At 42.8% G+C, this 23,891-nt stretch overlaps 2 protein-coding genes across 2 annotated transcripts; one reads left to right on the forward strand and one right to left on the reverse strand.

Moving 5' to 3' along the window:
* The first annotated feature begins 233 nt into the window (after positions 1-233).
* On the forward strand, positions 234-15,940 carry ACTL6A (actin like 6A). Its single transcript, XM_033150698.1, is given in 18 exon segments — positions 234-376; positions 2,183-2,259; positions 3,315-3,330; positions 3,333-3,372; positions 3,374-3,486; positions 4,708-4,746; positions 4,749-4,784; positions 4,787-4,806; positions 6,012-6,109; positions 6,562-6,656; positions 7,442-7,548; positions 8,641-8,730; positions 10,227-10,288; positions 11,548-11,663; positions 12,767-12,846; positions 14,167-14,262; positions 14,920-15,006; positions 15,451-15,940. Coding segments are annotated over 18 exon segments (1,278 nt in total). The 5' UTR covers positions 234-351; the 3' UTR covers positions 15,532-15,940.
* Positions 15,941-16,480: 540 nt separating this feature from the next.
* On the reverse strand, positions 16,481-23,595 carry MRPL47 (mitochondrial ribosomal protein L47). Its single transcript, XM_033150700.1, has 7 exons — positions 23,477-23,595; positions 21,846-21,991; positions 21,356-21,416; positions 19,893-19,989; positions 18,567-18,697; positions 17,090-17,185; positions 16,481-16,754 (listed from the first exon to the last, which is right to left on the reverse strand). Exons 1-7 carry the CDS (start codon positions 23,569-23,571, stop codon positions 16,640-16,642), a joined length of 741 nt encoding a protein of 246 aa, XP_033006591.1. The 5' UTR covers positions 23,572-23,595; the 3' UTR covers positions 16,481-16,639.
* Between the last annotated feature and the right edge of the window lie 296 nt (positions 23,596-23,891).

Genomic DNA, 23,891 nt, shown 5'->3' on the forward strand with positions numbered 1-23,891 from the left:
TGAAAATCTGCAACCGAGCGTGGTTTCTTTCCCCGCAGCCACACTCCGAGACTCTCCCCTCGCGACCTTACAACCGCCTGGACGAAAGCCAAGGCGAAGAAACGCAGCAGCGGTCGCGCCCAAGGAAGGCGGCGCCGGCGATTGGCTCGACGGCGCCTTCTGTGCCGCGATAGGCCGGCTGAGGAAAGGGCTTCGCTCCCTATTGGCTGGCTTTAGCGGGAGGGCGGCAGTAAGCAAGGTAGGTCGAGCGGGCGGAGCTTGTGTTTGAGAGAGTCGGGGGCGGCCTGAGGTGATTTTTGTGTTGTGTATGTGTGTGTCGCTGCCGGCAGAGCGGTGAAGTCCGGAGCGGACATGAGCGGCGGCGTGTACGGCGGGGGTAAGTTCTCCTCTGAGTAGGTGGGGCTGCTTTTTCTCTCTCTCTCCCCCTCCCCCCCCTCGGACCGTTAGGGCTGCGCGTTCCACCGACTCGCTCTCTTTCCCGCGGGGGAGGGGGAGGCTGCCGCTGCCGCTCGTCCGGCAGTGCCTGAAAAGGCGCCTGTGCCTTTAATACGGGGCGACGGGAGGGAGAATTTCGTCCTGGGCAGCTTCTCCCCGCACCTTTACGCGCTGAGGGAGAAAGCTTTCCTCTATATTTATTTATTTTACCAAGTTTAAGAACTTAAAAAAACCCGAGCGTAATAATAATAATAATAATTATTATTATTCTGAATGTAGGAAATATGTGAACGGGTTTAAAAAAAGAAGAAGAAAGAAAGGGCTAGATAACCATTATGAATCTGGGTAGGTTTGCCTGAAGGAGAAAAGCTTTTGGCAGGTCTGCCTTCATATTAAAAAAGGGATTCCTGTGTTAATTTCTATGCCGCTTGGATGTTAAAAAGCCCCACACCCTCAAAGCTGTTTACCAAAAAAGAGAAAAACAATAAAATGATCACTTAACCAATAAACCATTTGATTATTTAATTTCTCTACTGCTCACTATATTATAATTATCTAACGGGTGTACAGAAAGCTGTGGCAACAGCAGACTGCTTAAACAAAAATAGAGTTGCATATAAGACGTTGCATTAATACAGAGTTATATATAAATCCATGTCAATTTATTTTCCTTCTGGCGTACCCCTCCCTTTGCAGCGTCAGGTTTTCCAACCCATGGTCCCAAGCAAACTCAGCTCACCCACAACCTTTCAGAAACCATTAAAACAGCGTCTGTTTCATTATTATTATTACCAACCCCATGGTCCAAGCAAACTCAGCTCACCCCCAACCTTTCAGAACCATTAAAAGATGACCTTCTGTTTCAGTGTATCTGAAGAAGTGTGCATGCACACAAACGCTTATACCTAAAAATACTCGGTTGGGCTCTAAGATTCTACATTATAATTCTTAAATTCTTTTGGAAGGTCTTTTAAAGACATTCTTATATCATAAAACTTTTTTTTTTTTGAAGACTTTATTCTTTTAAGGGCGTTTTTAGGTTTTAAGAAGAGTCTTTTAAACTGTCTTTTAAAGAATTGTTTATTTTGACTACGGCAGACCAACGCGGCTACCTACCTTGAATCTAGTATAACAGAAAGTTAAAAGCCACAATAGAATAGACTGAAACTGAATTAAAACTCATACAAACTTTTCTGGACACTTGGCGTAGGCTCGTCTAAATAAGAATGTTTTCAGCAGACGCCAAGAAGAATGCAGTGATGTTGTCTGCCTGATATCAATAAGCAGGGAGTTCCAAAGTGTTTGTGGCACCAAACTAAACGACCCAAGTTCTTACAGATACTGTGTGGATAACTATGTGGCACCTATAAAAGTGCCAGTTCCACTGACCACAGTAGTCGAGTGGGCACATATGGGTGCAGGCCATTTCATAGGTAATAGGTGTCGCCATGTTAGAAGGATATATTATCACAAAGGGATCTGTAGAAAGAGTACTGTGTGCCTTTACAAGCTTAAAGGTGGCCCTAATCTACGGCCTGCGGCACACTTTGCAAATTCTGTGTGTAGATTTTTGGAAGCAACCTGCAGTCCCAGTGTGATACTGGAAGATTGAAACCTTTTCCAGGTGTCCCACTTTTTTTCTTCTCTTTTGATGTCTTGAAAATTTAGCCTTTTACCAATAACACATAGCTTGTCTGGATAAGGGTTTGTTTTTAAATTGAAACAAATTGTGAATATGTGTTTGCAGATGAAGTTGGCGCTCTGGTGTTCGACATCGGCTCCTATACAGTCAGAGCTGGCTATGCTGGGGAGGACTGCCCAAAGGTGAGAGCAGAAGTGAGACGTTAGATGATCAATAGAAATTTGGGTTTCCATGCAAAGAACTCCTGAAATACTTGTATAGATTGTGGGATAACTCTGTATGCTATAGCAAGGGACTGAAATCCCCTGAGCAAAGAATGATAGTCCAATAAAATATGGTATATGAAGATCATGTACAAACGTACACAAAATTTGTCTGCTGGAACCTCTGCTCAGGAGAGGTTATCATCATCAGCTGTTTCGTTCCCCTCCGCATTTTAAATAGTAGCATTTGCAATTATTGGTATCATGTTTCTGCAAAACACTGAGTCATTTCTCTCCCCTTACACACTTACTACCAATCATCTTTCTTTTACCTGCCCTGCAATTTTCACCTAAGTAGTTTTTGTCTTTTCCTCTCCTTTGAATAAGTAGTCTTCATTTGACGTGGCTCCCTAGAAATTTTTCCGTTGATTACTTCAGTGTTTTGGCCATGTGTTTTAGGGGAATATATTGACAAAGGTCAGAGTTTTAAAAAAAAAGAGGTTGTCCTGATTTGAGGGGAATGTTATGGTAAGATGTCCCAGGCCAGAGGGATGGATAATGTGGGAGTCCCATGTTTAATCTCTGCTTGGCTGTGAATCTCAGTGACAAGTTTGGCCATGCCACCTTCTCAACTAGATTTGCTAGCTCTTGTAGTAAATATTCTGGGATTTGGGCAAGCGCAAGACCCTTATAAGCGGTTCAACGCTAATGCAGTTCCAGTTATTTCCCCCCACTCCATGTGTAGTGCGAAATCTTTCTTGAAAAGTGTTTAAATAATGTGCATTATATAAGTGAGCCAGATTATGGAAAGCCTGATGTATCAGAGAGTGCACCTATATTTTCATTTCCCCCTCAGTGTTTAGCTACTCCTTTCATGCCCCATACAGAACAGAGGCATGACATGCCTAACATGCTGTAGCAATTTGAGGCAGTAGTGATAACTTTCTTTCTCTTCCCCCATTAGTTAGGGTTGATGCAAACAGACAACCTTTATGTAACTTTGTGTATCCCCCCACCCCATCTCCCACTTGTAGGTTGATTTTCCCACTGCCATGGCGTGGTACTGGACCGGGATGATGGGAGCTCCATGATGGATTGATGGTGGACAAAAGCAACAAGGAGGCCCAACATACTACATAGACACTGATGCATTACGAGTTCCAAGGGAGACACATGGAAGCCATTTTGCCTTTGAAAATGGAATGAGTATGGTGCTTTGCATTTTCCTTTCTTTTAAAAAAAATCTTGAATATTGATTTCAGGCACATCACAAATAATTAATCTTTTTACTCACAAAATGGCATTGTCCTGCTTTTGTGAGAATGTTTGATGCTGGAGTTTGAAAAGAAATTTATTCTGATGGTGTTGGGCCAAGCGTTTAAAGTTCTACTCAAGAGCTGTGGATATTCCCTAGCTTATGCTGACCTTTTTGAAATAGACATTCCTGTTTAGTTTGTAAAAGCTGGTTATGGGAAGATATAACTCTTTAAATGGCAGTGTGTTTTGAAAAACATGCCCCTGTCCTGTCAAGGTTGATCTATTCTCCCTTTCTTCAAATATTCTACTTACTTGGAAAGGCAGTAGCCAAGTTCAGAGACCATGCTTAATCATAGTTATCAGTGACCATGGTTTTGTCACCTCACTCCTAACAAGATGCCAGATGCACGGTTGAAACAGTTGTTTAGTGTGCTTGACTAGTACATTTCTCCAAATAACCATGTTCAAAATGTAAGAGCTGTTCGACAGTGGAAATTTGCTGCCAAGGAGTGTGGTGGAGTCTCCTTCTTTGGAGGTCTTTAAGCAGAGGCTTGACAGCCATCTGTCAGGAATGCTTTAATGGTGTTTCCTGCTTGGCAAGAGGTTGGACTGGATGGCCCTGTGGTCTCTTCCAATTCTATGATTCTATCATGGATAATGTAACCATTGTTTGCAAACCCTCTTCATATTAGTTTCACATTCTAGTTTCCAGCCAACGGTCTGGTTTGCACATAACAGTAAGCCAAGCTATGGTTCCCTGCAAGGAATACAAACCATCGCTAAGTTTTGTGTCTGCAGAGGACCAGTATTGCTTTGAAAGTCAACTGTTATCAATTAGCAAGGAGATTGTCTTGTACGTTTTTAAATAATCTGATTGTACAGTTGCCTTCATATGGTTATTCCTGCACCAATGCTTACAATGAAGTATAGTTAGAATCCTTTGATCTCTTAGGGTTGTGAGTGTGGCTTGAATGCTGTGTAGTTTGATTCTTTAGATACAGAATTCATTGGTGCAAGGATGGAAACATGACTAGGATCCCTCACCTTACTGACCCCTATAATGTCCACATGCTCAGTCTTGGCACTGATAATGTGCTTCATGTTGCATATATGCCTAAACTAGAGCAGGACCTCCAGCAAAAACAGCAGGTTATTTTTATGTTGTTACAGTTGAGGACTGGGACAGCTTCCAAGCCATTTTGGATCACACCTAAAGATGCACATTAAATCTGAAGCTGCTTTGCATCCCGTCTAATGTCTGAAGCGCCAGTGAGTAAATCCCAGTTTCTTTCCTTGAAATAGCCCATCAGATTTTGAAGCATAGAAGGCAGTTTGACTATTGTGAAAGCTTGCAAACTTTGGGGTGGAAGGGGAAAGAGCAACTAACTCAAAAACCAGGACTTGGTAAAAGAACCTATCAAGATGGCACTGTAATATCTGTGACTAGATTGCCTGTATGAACAGAAATGGACAGGAACATGCTAGAAATGGTTATGAGCAGTGCCAGAGAAGAAAGGACAGCACTGAGGAAGTTGTGGCCATGGAAAGGGGAGTAGCAGAAAGGGATGATCTATCTCCCCACCCCAAACACCAAAGCAAGTAGTCTGCATCCCCAAGTAGAGAGGTTTGCAGCCTGATTTCTCACAACTTTTTGGATTATCTCTGTATTGGGTGAACCTGAATGTGCAAGGGGGAAATATCAAGACGGGGGTTGTTTAAGGGTTATGTCATGTGGATTATTCAAATTAAAATGCAGACACAGACAGCTGCGAGCACAAAGTAAACTCAGTGTAGACAAGCCCTTCCTGTCTCAAGTGATTTCTTCCTGTTGCCTTCCTACTCTTAGCCTGTTTCTTCTCTTTTAACTATGGTTTGAAAAGAACTGTAAACTATAGTTTTAGTTTGTGATTTATGGCTCATGTTATATTGATGCACATATAATAACGGACATGATCTACTCTGGGAAGGAAGTCACTTGAGAGAAAATGCACAGATAGCATCAGCTTCCAATTTAAAGCCATAGTTTGCAGGAAGCTTATACAGTGGTGCCCCGCTAGACGAAAATAATTCGTTCTGCGAAATTTTCGTCTAGCGGGTTTTTTCGTCTTGCGGAGCGGCAATGACAGCCGCGCTCCGCAAAACGAAAAAAAAAAAGACGAAAATTTTTCGTCTTGCGAGGCAGCCCCATAGACTTTTTCGTCTTGCGGGGCAGCCTTCCGCTAGACGAATGCCTTCGTCTAGCGAGTTTTTCGTCTTGCGAGGCATTCGTCTAGCGGGGTACCACGTATTTGTCTGCATTAGGCTCAAGTGATACATCTGCATGAACCAGCCCACTGATTTGTAAATAGGAAGTAACTCCCTTTCCTGCCTGACATATTATTGCACTATGAACATTTAAACAACCTGTTCTGAGTGTGACATATTTCTGCTCCAGTTATAGGTGAATTTGTTTTTTTATCTTTGCATTCTTGTAGTGGAACACCAGAGCGAAGCGTGAGAAATTGACGGAGCTGATGTTTGAACATTACAATATTCCTGCTTTCTTCTTGTGCAAAACTGCAGTTCTCACAGCGTATCCCAACATGTTAATGAATAAGTGGACATCATTACAGAGCTTTTTGTACTTTTATAGAAAAAAACAAACATACCATATATTTCTGTGTATAAGACTAGGTTTTTTCTCTAAAAAATAATGTCCAAAATTTGGGGGCGTCTTATATATTGGGGCCATCTTCCCCCATTTTCTTAAATCGGAGTCCCCAAAAATAGGGGGCATCTTATACATGTCATTGCCACTTCGCTAGACGAAAAAAACCGCAATACGAAAAAATTCGTAGAACGAATTATTTTCGTCTTGCGGGGCACCACTGTATATATTTTTCTTAGCTGCCTTCCCCAAAAGCTGCATGTAATTTTGACAAGAAAGGACGTGCCCTATCAAGTCCAAGAGCAAAATGAACTGCAATGCCATTTGTCTTTATGTTGTGCCCAAATCCCATTGTCTTCCTTAATCCTTCCAACTAGCTTTGCTAATGGCAGATCCACAGGCTTGATCCTGGATAGCGGAGCAACCCACACCACTGCCATCCCAGTGCATGATGGATACGTGCTCCAGCAAGGTAAGCATTCTTTCAAAGGAGTTGGTAGTAATCTCAGCTGCCCCGTTAATAAGTGAGGTTCAGGACAAACAGACAAGAGGATTCCTTTGCCCAACACAGGATTAAATCATTTGAGGAATCCCCCCCCCCCCAAGATGTGGTGATGGGTTGCTGGCTTAGATAGATCTATCCTTCATGAGCTTATTTTTAAGGTATCAATATAAGCCAAAATTCAACCTTCGTATTCAGAATTGGTATACTCTTGAGTACCAGACGCTAAAGAACAAGGCCAGAAAAGGGTAATCTTTTTCATGTTTTGTTTGTGTGCTTGTGCAGGGGCATCTAAGAGCCTCTGCTAAAGGAGGAATGCTGGACTAGAGGCCTCAGTCCTCTCTTTTTAAAAAACAATAACACCAAACCCTCCCCCCATTATTGTTGTAAGACCAATGTCTTCAAAGTTTACAAAATGGATACATTACACTTTAATGTAGCATCTTTCGTTTGCATTTTGTATGTCATCCCTTGCCTGAGTCCGAGTGCATCTGCTCTGTGAAGTCGCTTACCATCTTTATTCTGCAGCCTGGTCGCTCTTGAAGGGGAAGGGGGCGGTTTGTGTAGCAGAATGCTCTTCCACTCTGCCATTGGACTGGAGAACAGAGGTCCCTGAGAATGCAGAAGCCAGTTGGCCTGCTACTAAGGAAATAGCTCTGTTTATTTGGGGTGGGGGGTGACTTTCTGCATGCAAAATGTGATATTGGAAGATTGAAACCTTTTCTTGGCGTCCCACTTGTGTTTTGTATTTGCAGGCATTGTGAAATCACCTCTGGCTGGAGATTTCATTACGATGCAGTGCAGAGAACTGTTTCAGGAAATGAACGTGGAGATAATTCCTCCATATATGATTGCATCAAAGGTAATAGATTATACCAGAAAGAATGAAAGGGGTTGTTTGCTTAGTGTGCATGTTGGCTGCTTTTGTGAGCCTCTCCTCCAGTCCAGGCAGTATTTCTCAAGTGTTTTGAACTTGGGAGCACCTCTTGAACTTCTGCCTTGTAGGGCCCCAACAACACACAGTTTGCATGTGTGTTCATCTCTCATTTATACAGGGCCTTCAGATCATTTGGCTGAGAAATGTTCAGTGAGGAATGCTCAAGTGCGTGTGAGCCACCCCTTAGATTTTAGGGCTGAAATGACTTCCTAGAGAGCTGGGTATGATATGTCCACCACTTGGTTCTGATGGTGCTAGGTGGACAATCGGTCTGACTTTTGGTAAGGCAGCTGTGAAGGAATCACCCAACAAACCTGCAAGACAGGCTGCTGAACCACACTCCTTTCTCCTTTCCAACTGTCACCAAAAGTTGCAAGGAGAGGCACTGCCAGCTGAGTGAGGTCCATCCAGTTTCCCCTTGTCTCTCTCAGATCAAGGCCCATAGCATAAAACCAAACAATCTGGCACACAGAATAATATCCCTTGCGTAATCAGTAAGAAACCAAAAGCCTGAATCCAATTTAGAAACTTGTATGGTGAAATTGAAGAAAGTCTCGTGGGTCCCAGTGGAAATGAAATCAACAAGGGTTCTCTAGATACTCAAGATACTCAACTTAGAGAGAATCAACAGAACAAAGGTTCAACCAGACACTGTGCTTTAACAACTTTCACAACAAATTTTACCCGCTTTTATTTCCCTAGAGTAACAGAGAGGGAAGGAAGGAAAGATGGACAGGAGAAGGGAAATTTCTCTAATCAGGAGGGCTGAAGGGTGTTGTAAGTAAATGTCAGCATCTAAGGATTAGTGCTTGCCAACATGGGAAGGTGAGAATTGGAGGGACAGCTCCCTTCTTGACTGGTTGAAAAACCCCATAAAACCAAGGCTCATCCTGTGGATTTGTGGAAAGGCAGCTTCCTTGCAACAAAGAAGTTGGAATACAGGCCCTGTATTCCTGGCCTTTGTTAAATAACGTATTGGAATGTGGACACTGAACTGACACTGTTTTGCTATTGCAGGAAGCAGTTCGTGAGGGCTCTCCAGCAAACTGGAAGAGAAAAGAGAAATTGCCACAAGTCACAAGAACGTGGCACAATTACATGTGCAATGTGAGTATGTTCTTCCAGGTCTACAAAGAAAATAAATTGGAAGTATGCCTTGCGCTAGATAGGATTCCTCTGCTAGAGGTAACTTGGGATGAGGGATCTGTGGCTCTCCAGGTCTTCTCAAGACTTCTACCTTTCATCAGCTGCAGCCAGCTGGCCAGTAGTTGAGGATGATGGGAGTTGTCAAACAACAGCTTGGGGCCGGGTGGGTAGGGGAGCATAGGGTCCCTATCTTGCCCTAAATAAACTCAGATATAACTAGCACTCGTGAATGTGTTAGGCTTGCATAATTAGGAAAGTGCTTAAAAAAATATGGGGAATGGCAGAAAAACTCGAGAGCCTGTTCTTGCAGTGGCCAGCCAGATGCCTGTGGGAAACCCAAGCACAAGAACGCTCTCTCTTCTGGCGGTTTCCAGCAATTGGTTTTCAGAAGCATACTATGTAGACAGAGGATAGCCATCATGACTAGTAGCCATTGATTGCTTTATCCTCCATGAACCTGTCTACTTGTCTTTTAAAGCAATTCATGTTGGTGGTCTTCACTGCCTTCTGTGGGAGTGAGTTCCGTTGTCTAATAATGCACTGCATGAAGAAGAACTTTATTTTATCTGTTCTGAATTTTATCTTCCAAAATTCAGCTTCATTGGATGTTCCCAAGTTTTAGTGTTACAAGAGAGGGAGAAAAAAACTTTTCTCTAGCCACTTCTCCATGCCATAATTTTATAAACTTCTATCGTGTAAGACACTCATCTTTTCTCTGAACTAAAAAGTCTGAAATGTTGTAACCTTTCCTCTTTGAGGAGTTGCTCCACCCTCTTGATCATTTGGGTTGTCCTTTTCTGAACCTTTTCCAACCCAACAATATATTTTTTGAGGTCAGGCAACTGGAACTGTACGTAGTATGCGGGTCAATGGGAGAGAAAAGATGAGAGCAGTAATATAATAAAGCCTATGTATATTTGTTTTGCAAGGTGTGATGGAATCTCTTGTTTTAGGTTGTTATTGTTCTAAATTAAAATGTTTGTCATCCTGGAGTTCCCACATATAGCAACGTGGAAACTTGAGAATTGCAGGATATCGCAGCTTGATTACTGAGAGGTTTTATCTCAGGGGCGGGTAGCCTTCATTTCTTAGGTCTGCTTTAGTATACTTTACAGTTTCTGCTAAGAATAGCCTTAATTTTGAAGATGGAAGTACGGTTATTGGGGCAGGAAGAGAAACCTCTATGGCATTTTATTTGTAGCTAATGCAGACATTTCCCTGCTAAGATTTGTCCTTCTGTAACTAACTCTTAACCAGGGCTGCCGTTTCACAGATTCTTCTGGGGACTCTCCACGGGTCATCTACTCTGACTCGTTGAGATATTACAGATTTATGTCAATGTTTCCGTCTGCCTAGGATTCTCTTGTATGGTCCACAGTTCCTCCTTTCTTTGGTCTCCTGGTGTTTGGAACATGAAACCTCATACTTGTTTCTTTTCAATACTTTCTCCTCCACAGTGTGTGATTCAGGACTTCCAGGCTTCTGTCCTCCAAGTGTCTGATTCAACTTATGATGAACAGTATGTTCTCTTAAAATTATTTTCAACTTTACAATGGCTAACTTAAGTAACTGGGTGATTTCCAACCTGAGTCTGTGAACATCATACTGAATTATTGTTTAGCGTTACAAGAATGAGCCTCTCCTCTCGCTGGGCTTGCACATTTTCCTACAAGCCACCCCAGCAGGGTGTAAGGAAGAATTTGGAAGCTTTTGGTTCTGTCTTCGATTAACCGCAACTTGACACGTTGTCAATACTGGACAAATTGTGGTTAATTTTAACTCTGGCTGTGGAAACAAACCAACTTCAAACCATAGGTGATACTCAACTAAGTTTTTCTCAGAGTAGACATGTTGAAATTAATAGTCATGGGCTCAGTAGGTCTACTCGTGAGTGAAACTTAGTTGAGTGCCACCCATAGTTTATGAAGCTGACTTGTTTTCACTAACCATAGCTGAGAATAACAACAATTTAGGGCAGGTAAAAGCTGCTTAAAGACAACCAGCAAGCAAGCAGTTTCTTTAAAAGACAGAAGCAATTTTTTCAACCTCATGCAGAGCTGTTCAGGCTTGGCATCAAGGACAGGAGACATTGTTCACATTGACAGCTCTGCCAGTGTCCCCTTAGTTAGAGTGGTGGACTAGAACCTGAGATACCAGGGTTTGAATGCTCACTCAGCCATGAAACTCTCTGGGTGACCTTGAGCTAGTTGCTGCCTCTCAGCCTAACCTACTTCAAAGGGTTGTTGTACAGATGAAATGGGGAGGAGAACCGTGAACGCCACCTTGAGATCCCTGGAAGAAACAATTGCAAGTGCAGTAAATAAAGAGTCCACTTGTGATATACCAGTGGCTTAGAGTTCAGACGTTTTGTTACTAAAGAGGTGTAAGGGGTGCAAGCTAGCCAGCCAGGCCAACCCCTCCTTCCCAACGTTCCAGTTCTAATAGCTAGTGAAACTGTTGGGCAGGGTCTCCTAGTGGTGAAGGGATGAGACTGTGAAAAGAACTTGTAGAGCAAGGAAGAAAAACAAAAACAAAGGCAACATGGAAATCTTGGGAGAGGGGAAGGGAATTGTTTGGATATGGGGAGGGTACATTGCTCTAATCCCTTCCATGCCACAAAGATCTCTGGGTGGCCTTTATCAGTTCCCTGTTTCCTGGGATGGTTGCAAGAAAAATTTGGTAAGAAATGCAATTTGCTGTGTTGTGCATGAGAACTGGGAAAGAAAAACCTGGCAACGGTTGAATGCCTTATAAAAACGAGTTGTTTCTGCCCTCCAGGGTGGCTGCACAGATGCCCACGGTACATTATGAATTCCCCAATGGTTACAACTGTGACTTTGGTGCTGAGCGGCTAAAAATTCCTGAAGGCTTGTTTGAACCCTTCCAATGTAAAGGTAAAACTAAGTAGGACAGTATGTGAGATTGCATTTTGTGTGCAAGCATCTAGCTACGTTATGGAAGTATATAGGAATCAGTAAAGTTAAATGTCCTGGAATCTTTTTAACTGTTTTAAATGATTGGGGAAAATAAGAAATAGCAGGATATTTGGAGCTTCAGATGAACCAGAATGTGTCTTGCATTACATTTCTCATAGCATTACCTCGGAGTGGGGAACTTCTGGTCTCTGGGCCACATTAGATCTGGCAGGGGTCCTAATTTGACCCATGAGGCCATTTCCTCCAAGGCGCGTGCATCTGCCTTGCCTCTTAAATTGCAGGTGACTTCAGGTGTGAGGCAGGTGAAGGCGTGGCTGCCATCACTTTGAAATTGTGTTGAAACAACTTGCAATGGATGCCATTTTCAGCTTGTCACCTGATTCCATAATAGTGCCAGGTCATCAACAGGTGGTTGGGGGAAGTGAGATGGGGGCAGGAGGATCTGACCTCTGTTGTTTTGCTTTCTGCCTGGGATTGCAAATGCGGTATATGGGTGGTCGGCTGGGTTGGTTTGATGGGTCATATATTGTACTGCTCTGATGAAGACTTTCTCTTTCCCAGAATACCCACAACGCAGGACCATTATGACTTGCCCTCTGATAAAATCCATTGTTAGCAGACTGGGACTTACCTGTTGAAAGGAAAGATCCACTCTTGCCTTATTTTGGAATAAGTTTAGTAGCAGTTCTAAACTGGATAATAAGTTGGGAAGAAAGTTTTATTTTTATTATAACAATTTCGGTGAATGGGCAGTAAGGTACACACTAACAGTATTTGGGCCTCCCCAACAGCATTTTCTGATTTTGCAACAGTTCTCCCCACTGCTTGTGCAAGTGATTTCATGGTCTCTGTGCTATTTATTTTTAAAATGGACAAACTCTCACACACTGAGAATATAAAGCCAGGCGAAGATTCCCAAGAGCTACAGCCCCCTCCTCAACCAATGTACCTCCTGTCTATGGGGCTGAAAAAAACACATACAAGGCATATTCTACCACACTGCTATCAATTTGAGTCTACTATAACAACATTAATTTGCCATTTCTTTCTTCTCTCTCCAGGGTTATCTGGCAACACAATGCTTGGTGTGAGCCATGTGGTCACTACAAGTGTCGGGATGTGTGATATAGACATCAGGCCAGTAGTATTAGTTGGCATGGTGGTTTAAAAGAAAATAGACCAGGGAGTGATTCCCTTTCCTTAACTAACCCATGCCCTGAATAGTGATCTGCTCCACATAATGCTGTTAAAAGCCTGCTTGCATTCTCCAAGAGAGAGCTGGTGTAATGTCTTGCCTTGGCAACGAACTTGCTTTGGTCACCTTAGGGGAGCTACTGCTCTTTCAGTCTCAGCCCTTCCCATTTGCAAGGCAGTGGTGGTCGCACTGGCTTGATGTAAGATAATGTTGAAGTGCTTTGCATGTCCTCTAAAATACTGCATAAATGTTAGGTGCTGTGTGTTGATAATACATTAGGAACGTAGAAATCTGCCTTATACCATGTCAGGCTATTTGTCCAGGTGGCCCAAGCTTGTTTATCATCTGACCAGGAAGATAACTGGAACCTTTTAAAGGGGAGGTACCAGGGCTTGGACCCAGGTTCTGCTGTGTGCAAGACATATGCTCTAACCACTGAGCCAAAGTCCTTGTTTCTAGTAGTTTTGAAATGATTTGCCCTACCTTTCCATCCATGCGACCCCTGAAGGTTGCCAGCAATCAGTTACTACATTTAAATGGACCTGAAAATGAACAAAATCCCAATTGACAACATTCAAACAGAGAAGCTGCAAACCCAGGCAGATGGTTAGTTACCACCCAGGCATTCTGACCTGACATCTAAAGGCAATGATTAATGGGCAGACTACTCTGCCCTGTGGGTGCCACTACTGAAAGGCCCTGCCCCAGGCCATAACTCAGCCAGTATACTTTTGAGTAAGAGCGCCTAAGACCACAATGTAAAATGTGAAGCTAGGATTCCCTGTAGTGCCATTTTCCATGAGATGGCAGAAACTAAACTGGGCTGGGGTTGCCATCTTCATGGTCCAACACAGTTTGATTCCCTGCATACCCACATTCTGTATTGTTACTTTGCCCCCCAGTCATCTTCACCTCTATCAGCAGCTTGACCAGAAGAATGTGCAATTGTAGAAAGTCCATGAATAGATATTAACGTTGTCCATGCTAGATTCATTTCTCAGGCTTCTGGTGAATTAGGTATCCCCACCTGCCAAACTATGGTTTTTAGTATGGAATTATCTAGACTTCCTATGTAGCTTTGAAGAATTTACCTAGTGGGAAAGTTCATTTCTTGTGTCTTCTGCACTGGAACCGCTCACAGGTCTTAAGCATACTGTTTTATCAGCAGAGTGAAGTTGTGACTTGTTTCTTTTAATATATGTATCTGTGTTGTGAAGGGCGACAGAGAAAAAATACCATTGTATGAGTTCTGCCTTTGTTCTCCAGGGTCTCTATGGGAGTGTGATTGTAGCAGGAGGAAACACCCTACTACAGAGCTTTACAGACAGACTAAATAGAGAACTGTCTCAGAAAACACCTCCGGTGAGTGGCTACAAACAGCAAACATTTTCCTTGTACTTCTAAATGTGTGCAGGTATTTGGCTATTGGAACAGTGCTCCTGCCAAACACAAGACCGGTCAACTGAAACCATCTTCTCTGGCTTTCAGTTCACTGATGCATTGGGGATGAGTCTACATGCCTTGCTGTTTCCTATGAGGCATAGTTCAAATGGAATGTTTCTGTCAAAGACATTTTAGTTTGTTGGAGCAGGAGCATGCAACAAATTAAGAGTAATCCCCTCTTGCATGTTGCACGAGTGGAATTACTCATGCAGTGTTGGGTACAGCTGCGTGATTTTAAGCGCTTCCTGCAAACTTTGCTGTACGCAGATGCAGGAGATTATGGTCTCAGTTGTCAATAGCCATGATCCAGCCATCAAGTGAGTTCCATGTGCCAAAAGAGCTTTAGGACTTTTTTTGCAAATAGGTGTACCTATTTTGCAAACAAAGAGCCATGTAGCAAACCATATCTGAAATGTGAGGGGCATTTTGCATGTGATTTGAAACAGTCATGGCAGTGGGACTGTTCAAAGAGAAAGATAATGCTTCTAGGCTGCAGCTTGGGCAGTTCCTCAGATAGCCCTTTGGATCTGGGCCAATTTAAAATGACAATAATTTTTTTTCCTCTTTTGATTTCAGAGCATGCGACTGAAGTTGATAGCGAACAATACAACAGTAGAGCGAAGGTTTAGTTCCTGGATTGGTGGCTCCATTTTGGCTTCTTTGGTTAGTAGATCGATAAGGCTTAATTGGTGGGGAAACAGCGCTGCTCAAAAAGGTTACCCAAGATTTGGGTGAGACTTAACACCAATGGGGAAAGTTTGCTAATGAGGAGAAATCTGATGGACCAGTGTGTATAGGAACGGTAAAGCAATTTCCCCATTGGAAACTACTATAGGCATGATTATTATTTCAAAACACCTTGAGGAACAAGATCAGACCTGAACTGCCTTGTTTCTCCTTGCTTGTCGTCTTTAGAGCAGTGACAACCAATGTGGTTCCCTGTGGATATTGTGGGACTCCAGCTGGCCAGTTGGACATCTAGGAATTCCACAAGCCCAACATGAGGACAATAGCTCTTTCCAGCTTCTTGTCATTATGGTTTCCGTTTCATACTCTGCACTATCCTTTCGAAGAAAAGGCTACCATCTTTGGTTTTGTCTCTTACAGGGGACCTTCCAGCAGATGTGGATCTCCAAGCAAGAATACGAAGAAGGAGGGAAGCAATGTGTAGAAAGAAAATGCCCATAAAAACCTGGTTTTTTTATTATTAAAAAGACAGCTGCCTTCCCCAGCGCTTCTAATATTGAATAGCTTTAGCACACTCAGGAATCAAAAGTTTTGTCTTTTGTAGGAAATGTATACTTTTTGTGCATTCTGCAATCTCCCGTTTTTAACAAACCATAGGTATTTTAAAAGGCCAACATCGTTCTGTCACAGCAGATGGATGCCCGCATCCTTTGTAAATGCAATAACTCTTATACAAACTCTTTTTATAATTTTTGTATAGATATATATTTTCTGCAAAATCCCCCCCCCCACTGGAAACGAAGCTATAAACTGTGGATGTAATCTCCTGCCTTTCTGAGAAATGTGTCTACTTTCAGACTAGTCTTCCTTGTTACGTTGGCCTTAATAAATTCCTCTAGTTTGTCTTAGAGTCCCTATGTGTTTGTTTCAGAGAAAATCTGTTTTACATTCACACAACTCATTAAATGAGGGGAGAATGGATGGTACTCAGTTCCTGGTCGAACTAATCCCTGCCTTTAATACTACTGTTTGCTAGATCTGCAGTAGTGTTGTCCTATTTGTGTGAGTTGGAGGGATGGTACTTGAATACAGGAATCATTTAACTTTTTGCTTCCCTGGTGCCCATGCTATTTGCATCATAAATTGGGGTTAATATTAACAGACCTGAACCAAATCCAGCCCAGCTGCATAAATCGTGCATATTTATGCAACTTTTGATCATCTCATGGGCCAGAGAGCTCTGCATGACCCCTGAAACCTTCCTGTCTTTTAAATATAATTGCTAAGTAAACTCAACATGAGGACCAGAAACTGGTTTTTACAAAAGCCAATCTGGATTTTAATTAGAGCACACCTGTTTCTTTGTGACTGCAACTACAAACTATGTGTCATGACATAGAAAACAGTTAATTAAATGGTTGTTGACAAACAATTCTATGAATGAACAAACATTTTACAAGAAGGATGAAACAACTTTATTTTGGTAGGGGCGGAAATGAGCTTCTTTTACACCACATGGTATGTTTTGCCTTACTCTTTGTCCATTTACAACCAGTTCAGAAGGAGGAATATTTGTGCCACAATTCCATCAAACACTGCCAACTTCACGTTAACTCTGAGACTGAGCGCCAAGATGAGGGAAGCGTTCTTTTAAACGCTTCTCATTCTTTTTCTGCAAATTCTTCTTCCTTGATTCCTTGCGCAAATATTGTTCAAGTCTGAGTCTGCAGGAGAAAACCAACCAGTGTAAGTTAGCGTATAACTTTTTGTTTTATTTACAATTATATACAACAATGTATATACAACAATGTTTTTAGCAGGTGCCCAAGAGAGTACAGTGAAGGCGTCTGCTTGAGCTCAACAGGTAGGGAGTTCCAACACTAAACACGTTATTACAAACGCAGAATGCGTATTATGGTGCCAATTCTGCCGATCGAAGTGGTCGAGCAGGCACATGTGGTGCAAGGCAATCTCGTACCTCTCCCAGACAATCGGCAAAGCAGGACAAATGGTAAGAGGACAGATAAAAGGGTCTGGTTTTAAAGGCTGCTGGTCTTACCTGAGAAAACGATTGACGTTTGGCAAATAGTAGAACCGCTTCCTGTTATGCTTTGCATTTAGGTACCAAGGGATTGGCCATTCCCTAAAAGTGTACCTGCCAATGACAGACAAGGGGAATGTGTGAGATGAGATTCTTTTGAAAAGCTCATAATTATGTCTAGCCGCCTCCTCCCACCCCAAAATATCAGGATATATTACACAACATTTAAGAGCCTATTTTTAGCTAAAACACATCAAAGCACATATACAAGCATCAATCCCTAGTTCACTGTCAATAGCTGATCTGCCCTGACCAGTTCTTATCTGAGCAAATTAGTTGGTGGTTCAGATGATAAATGCAGGATGGTAGGTTAATTATTTAGGGCAGTAGCAGCACTCTTCCCCCACCCTTGCCACCACTTTCCCTAAGGAAAGTCAAAGTGATAACCAGTCTTCCCAAGCCTCCACAGCCCTTTAGAAACTGAACTGGCTGTACGTGAAAGGCAGCCCTGACCTGTTTGCAAAGCTCATAATGGAAGACTCCACTCCATACATTCAAAGTTCACTCCCGCTCTGAATAGCTTACAGAGAAAATGTGCTAGAAAGCTAAGAACATCAAATGGTAGAAGACTTTTTTTTGTTCGCTCTTAAACAGGGAGTTCTTTCCACAATACATTTTGCTTGGATATATGAAACTGCCTTGCACTGCATCACGTCATTGGTCCATCCAGCCCAGTTCTCATACCCTCTTATTTCCAAGTAGGTGTGGATTCTTACGTGGTCAAAGAGGCAGTAACTACCCACAAGGCAGCAGCATGAGCAGGGCCGGCCCTAACATTAGGCAGAGTTGGGAAATTACTGGGTATCCTATGAAGTCTGCCCTTAAAAGCTAGCCTGCTTCCCTCAGGTGTGATGAAGGATGCTGTCCCAGTGTGGAGGCAAGATTCAACTGCCAATCCAGTTGGCATCTGCTCATGGAATGTGGGGCACCATCCCTCTTGTGCTTGGCCTCAGGCAGCAAAATGTCTTGAGTCACTTCCGGTACCAGGCTTATAGAAGTACAAAAAAACATTTTGGGGAAAAAGGAAAACTAAAGGGAAGGAAACAAGCCTCCCCTCCCCAACCCAAAACCCAGTGAGGATTAAGCATGCTCACTGGCCACTGAATGCTAATTGGATGTTAGGAAAAATATTTTAAAATCTGCTGGCAGAGGGATTAGAAAAGAATGTCATGGGTGACTAACACTGAAAAGGAGCATTCCACACTGTTTAGCATTTCCTTGCATGTCCCAGTGGCACTGTCTATTTGGACTGGAAGTGGTTCCCTGAGGTCTCAGGTAGAAGTCTTTCCCAACTCTGCTAGCTCAAATCCTTGGAGAGGCCAAGGATTGAAGGTGGAATGTTGTACAAAGTGTCTGCTCTACACAGAGCCACACTTGGTATTTGCTCTCCCCGCTACACAAATGCTCGGAAAACACCAAGAATTCTTTCTTGTACCAAAATACACGGCCCAAGAAGTCATGTCTCCATTCGCCTGGTCTCTCTTTCTCCTGGCCAGTCTGTAAGAGCCGCAAAGCGTCTTCCCTTTCCTGGATGACAAGATCCATTCTATCCATGGAATCTTTCACCTGAGGATCACAAAAAGAGAGTTTCAGCTCCAAAGCCACCAATCCATGCGAAAGAGCCCAAGCCCTGGGGAATTCCAGACACGAGCTTTTCCCAAGCTGGTGCTCTCTTTATGTTTTAGCCTGCATCTCCCATCAACCCCAGTCAGCACAGCTGTCACGGCTGATGGGAGTCGTCCAAAACATATGGAAAGCATTCTGTTGTAGAATGTGCATGGGCTTAGCAGTCTTATAACAGGTTTTGCTTGTCCCTACCAACTAAATCACTTTGCTGGGAAACCTGTTTGTAAAAAGGCCCATTGGAATGAGAACTATGAAATATACAGAAATCCCTTTCCTTGGAGTCTGCGCCAAGAACTTGCCAATGGATTGCGCTTTAACAACCTGAGCCATAACTACACTGTCCCTAGGCAGCACTGCTGTTGGGTGGAACTTCTTCACCAGAAACTACAAATGGGCTTTCTGTGACTCGTATCGCTTACTTACAGACTTATTTCATTTTACCATGTGCTGGCACCAGAAAAAAATCTCAACTGGAAACTGCTTCAGAATCCTGCACCCACTTCCTCGCTGCCAGGGCTCACGCAGCCAGGGTTGGTGACAAAATACAAGGAGGGTGATGGCAAATCAAGAGTTTAAGGAGCCTAATAGAATTAGGGAAAGTTTAAAGACTTGCTTCATCTTATTTGACTCCCACATAAATGTAGGTAAAAGTTGTAAACAGTATTTGGAAGAACTGCAAATGCTACCTCCTTTACAAAGAACATAGGGTTGCCCTTGTCCAGGTTAGAAACTGATATATGAAAGCTAGGAGCTAAATGCCACCTTAAACCTAGGTTATGGGTGCAGCAACAGAATGTGTAGCAGCACTTTTTCTTTATAACAAGTATACAAAGCTGAAAATGAATGAACTGCAGCTAAAATATTGTGCTCATTTTTCACATGGTCTAGTCCTTCCCCTGCCCACCTCCCTAATATTTTTAAGAAGGTCTCTTCTCCAGTCTTCAGAGAGTAGCTGGAAGCGGGGAAGTAGAAAAAGGTCCTTCTTTCCTTCCACTTTGTAGTTTTAACCTGAAATCTTAGGTGCAGTACTGCACCGAGCTCAGAAACTGCTTGCGCTAATGAAATTCCCTGTTGCAAAATGTGCCTAGGACAACGGGAGTTTCGAACACTGGCAGTGACCTCAGCATCATGTTACCTTTTCTAATCGCTCTGGGCTTGGCATTGGCAGCCTCTGCCGTTTTGCTTCTTGCTCCAACGTTAAAAGCATGTTTCGCTCTTTAAGCAGGACGTACCTAAGTCAAAGAACATATTGGTAAGTACTAACATTGTTAACTGGGACTCGTTTGCCCTACGCACAGGTCATGCTAACCATAGTTTAGTGTTATATCATTAAGCAATGAGAAGCTTGGGCTGAAATTCTTCCTCCTCCCATGTAGCTGGAGGTGAAGTTTGAACATTTTTGCTTCTGCCTTTGATTAACTATTGCTTACCATGTTGGCTCGACCCAGAACTGTGGTTAATCTTAACTGTGGTTTGCTTAAACTGTGATTTGAAATGGGCATGTTTGAAAATAACTATAGTTAACTGTAACCAGAGTTTGTTGGTTCTGGGTCATATGAGAAATTACGTTTAAACTAAAGTGGAAGCAAAATCTCTCAAAAGGTACCTCATGGCTGTCCACATGCAATTCAATAGAGCTTTCTGAAATATGTGAAATTTTGTCCAGTCACCTCTGACCACTGCTTCTTGGCTAAATTATAATGATATAGGGACAGTGGGTGTCACAACTAGCAGAGGAAAAAGACAAGTTAAAATGAACTTTACTTCTAAGACAAACGGTGAAAACTTGGAATAATTATAGGATGAAATCAGGCCCAGATGTTTCCCTCCTTAGCATTCATCTTATAGTCACTCAATGTTTTTAATGAGAAATCAGCCATCAGAGTTTGTAAATTGGGGGAAGGGCGTACACAAATTTAGGGATTTAACAGATGAAAGTTTGCTAACATGGAATGAGATAGCTAAAAAAACAGGAGGTTAGGTATTCCATGCGTTCAGAATTTTCAGTTAAGGAATCTGTTGAGTATATGGTAAGGAAGATGACAACATGAGAAATCACAATGGCAGCTAATAAATCAAAAGGCCTCTTGGTAAAAACCTACAAATTATTGATTGACCTAAGTAAAAAGGAGTCTGTCTTCAGGACAAGGTGAGAAAAAGAAGTGGGATTTACTATGCCAGAATTGAGATGATTTAAGATTTGGCATACAGTAAAAATCTGCACTAAGTTGATCAATAAGGGAAATACAGTACAAACTTTTATTGCATCAATATTTAACTTCTGCCAGGTTAAACAGAATGTTTGTGGAAACAAATGTTAAGTGTTGAAGTGTCTGGCTGTAAATGCACAACTATCTTACACATGCGGTGGGAATGTCAGCAAGCTTATGAATTTTGGAAGCAATCTGTGAGTCAAATAATATTAATGGGTTAACAATGAGATTTTCCCCAGTGTTGATTTTGTTTTAACTGAGTTGAGGATATTCCTGGATTCTGAAATCATGACCAAGCAGTTCCTGAAATATTGTGCATAAGGATGAAATGAGTACAGTAACTTTAAAGAAACATTAGCTATTAGATACACTGTAAGATACTCACCAAAGTTTGTGCAAATCCTCACTGCTCTTGCCTCGGAGCTGTTCTACTGTCCAAGAATCCCCTGTGGAATCCACAAAGTGCATCAGTGTTTTAGCAGGGGGACAATGACTGCTCAAATCTATATGGGGAATTGTTCTAAGGACCCGACCAGACTGAAACCTGCTTTGCACCCATAAGAGCTTCACCAAAAAATGAAAGTTAGAAAACGTGATACAAAAGATTCCTCAACATTACTGTCATGTATAATCAAATATTTTAAAATGAATAGCATTAAATATAACTAATGCTAACGTATTATTGGACATAATGATATCTTCAGGTGACATATTCTGAATAAAAGTGTACACCTGAACAGTGATTTTACAGACACATGAATATATACGCCAGCACAGAATGTGCTATTGAACTTTTACAATGCCATCTAGCTTACATATCCACAAAGTGGGAGGCCAGAAGGGGAATAAAAATTAACAGATTCTGAGTATCTTACCAGATTTGACTTCTGTCTTTCCCCAGTTTTTGGGATCATCAAAAAATTCCTCCAGCCCATTCCGAGGCAAGGAGGTATGAAGCAACATACAGGGAGAGACTGTTTCTACTTTTGTGGCATTGTTGTGCAGGTTGTTAAGGATGAATCTGAAGGACAATAAAATAGGATTTAAAAAAAAAAAAAACAAAATGATATAGGCACACACACACGCACAAAAAACCTATCAGGGATGCTGTAGTAGTGAATATTCTGCATCAACAGAAGAATGACTAGTTGACATTTAAAGGACCTTCCTATTCTACAATTTCATATAATCAAATTTACCTAGTTTAAAGCAAATATTCAAAGTGTTTAAGTGGTTTTTGAAAACCGAATATCTGAATATCTGAACTTTTTGAGGAAGCCTAGGTATTTCTTTAGACACCCAAGGGACTACAGTGGGTGCCCCCTCTAGCAAGCTATTCTACATAACAGCTATGCTACGGAAGCCCCCGCTTTTTCCAGAGAAGGCTGCAACTCATTATGTACAAATCAAATCAAACTCCCTGAACACAGTTGGACTTTGATCTCATAACATAACATCATAGAACTATGGAGTTGGAAGGGACCCCAAACCCCTGCAATGACGTTTAGTCAGAATCTCCTTTTTTGCAACTTAGAAGCCATTGGTTTGGCCTCCAGAGCAGGAGAAAAGAAGCTAGTTCCATCCTTCCATGGGGACAGAACCTTGAGATATTTGAAGATGGCTTTGAAGATTGCAACTCAAGGTCAGGAAGAACTTTCTGACAGTAAGAGCTGTTGGACGGTTGGATGTATTTAAAGCATAGGTCGCCTGGCTGCCCACCGTGGATGCTTCAGCTGAGATTCCTGTATTACCGGGGGATGGACTAGATGATTCATCTACCTCATTGAACGTAGTAGACTACCTATGATTCATCTACCTCATTGAACGTAGTAGACTGGTGAGCCTACTGGTTCCCCTATTGCACCCCTGTGAAATCAGAATGGTCAGTACTTGGATTGCCAAGTTGGAAAAAGGGGGAGTTAAAAATTCAAAAACAGTTAACCAACGTCTTCCCCCATGAATTCCTTAATTGGCAATAACAACACCACCACCACCACAATAATTTTATTAACTGTACCCCGCTCATGTGACTGGGTTTCCCCAGCCACTCTGGGCGGCTTCCAACATATATAAAAAACGTAATTAAACATTAAGCATTGAAAAAGTAGCTTTATAACTCTTAAGGGCTTGAACTCGGCACGGAGGAAATTCAAGGAATAAAAGAAACACGGTAAAGCGGAGGTCCTCAACTTCAGGACAGATCCTGAAATTGAGGCTCCAGTACTTTGGCCACCTCATGAGAAGAGAAGACTCCCTGGAAAAGACCCTGATGTTGGGAAAGATGGAGGGCACAAGGAGAAGGGGACGACAGAGGATGAGATGGTTGGACAGTGTTCTCGAAGCGACTAGCATGAGTTTGGCCAAACTGCGAGAGGCAGTGAAGGACAGGGGTGCCTGGCGTGCTCTGGTCCATGGGGTCACGAAGAGTCGGACACGACTGAACAACACCAAAGCGGAGGTCGCAGGGCGCGTCACTCCACCCGCCTCCCGCCCGGCGGCTGCCCACCTGGGAGGAGAGGACGCCGACGGGCCGCCCCAGGTCGCTGCAGGCAATCTCAGGAGCTTCGAGAAGGGCCGGCAAAGCGCTACCGCCGCCGCCATGACACCTCCCGTTTCCCACAATGCTCATCGGCCGCCGCCGCCGCAAAACGTCGGCCCACGGCCATAGAGATTGCGAAGGAAGTGCACAGGGGCACACAGGCCTAACTTCCGGTATGGGTCGGAAGCCGCGGCGCTGAGCATCCCTAGAGCGAACCTCCTTCCCCTATTATCATTGTAAATTGAAGGGTCGGGCTATTCGTTTCCCCACAATGCTCCTTGCCCCGCCTTGCCTTCGACCGCAGATACAAGAAAATTGAAGAGGCGACAGTGTGATGTCGTCTTCCGCAGTAAAAACGTCCGTCTTTGGGCACCACGATCAG

The sequence above is a fragment of the Lacerta agilis genome, chromosome 5 (assembly GCF_009819535.1).
Source record: "Lacerta agilis isolate rLacAgi1 chromosome 5, rLacAgi1.pri, whole genome shotgun sequence".
In the NCBI taxonomy this organism is placed as follows: Eukaryota; Metazoa; Chordata; class Lepidosauria; order Squamata; family Lacertidae; genus Lacerta; species Lacerta agilis.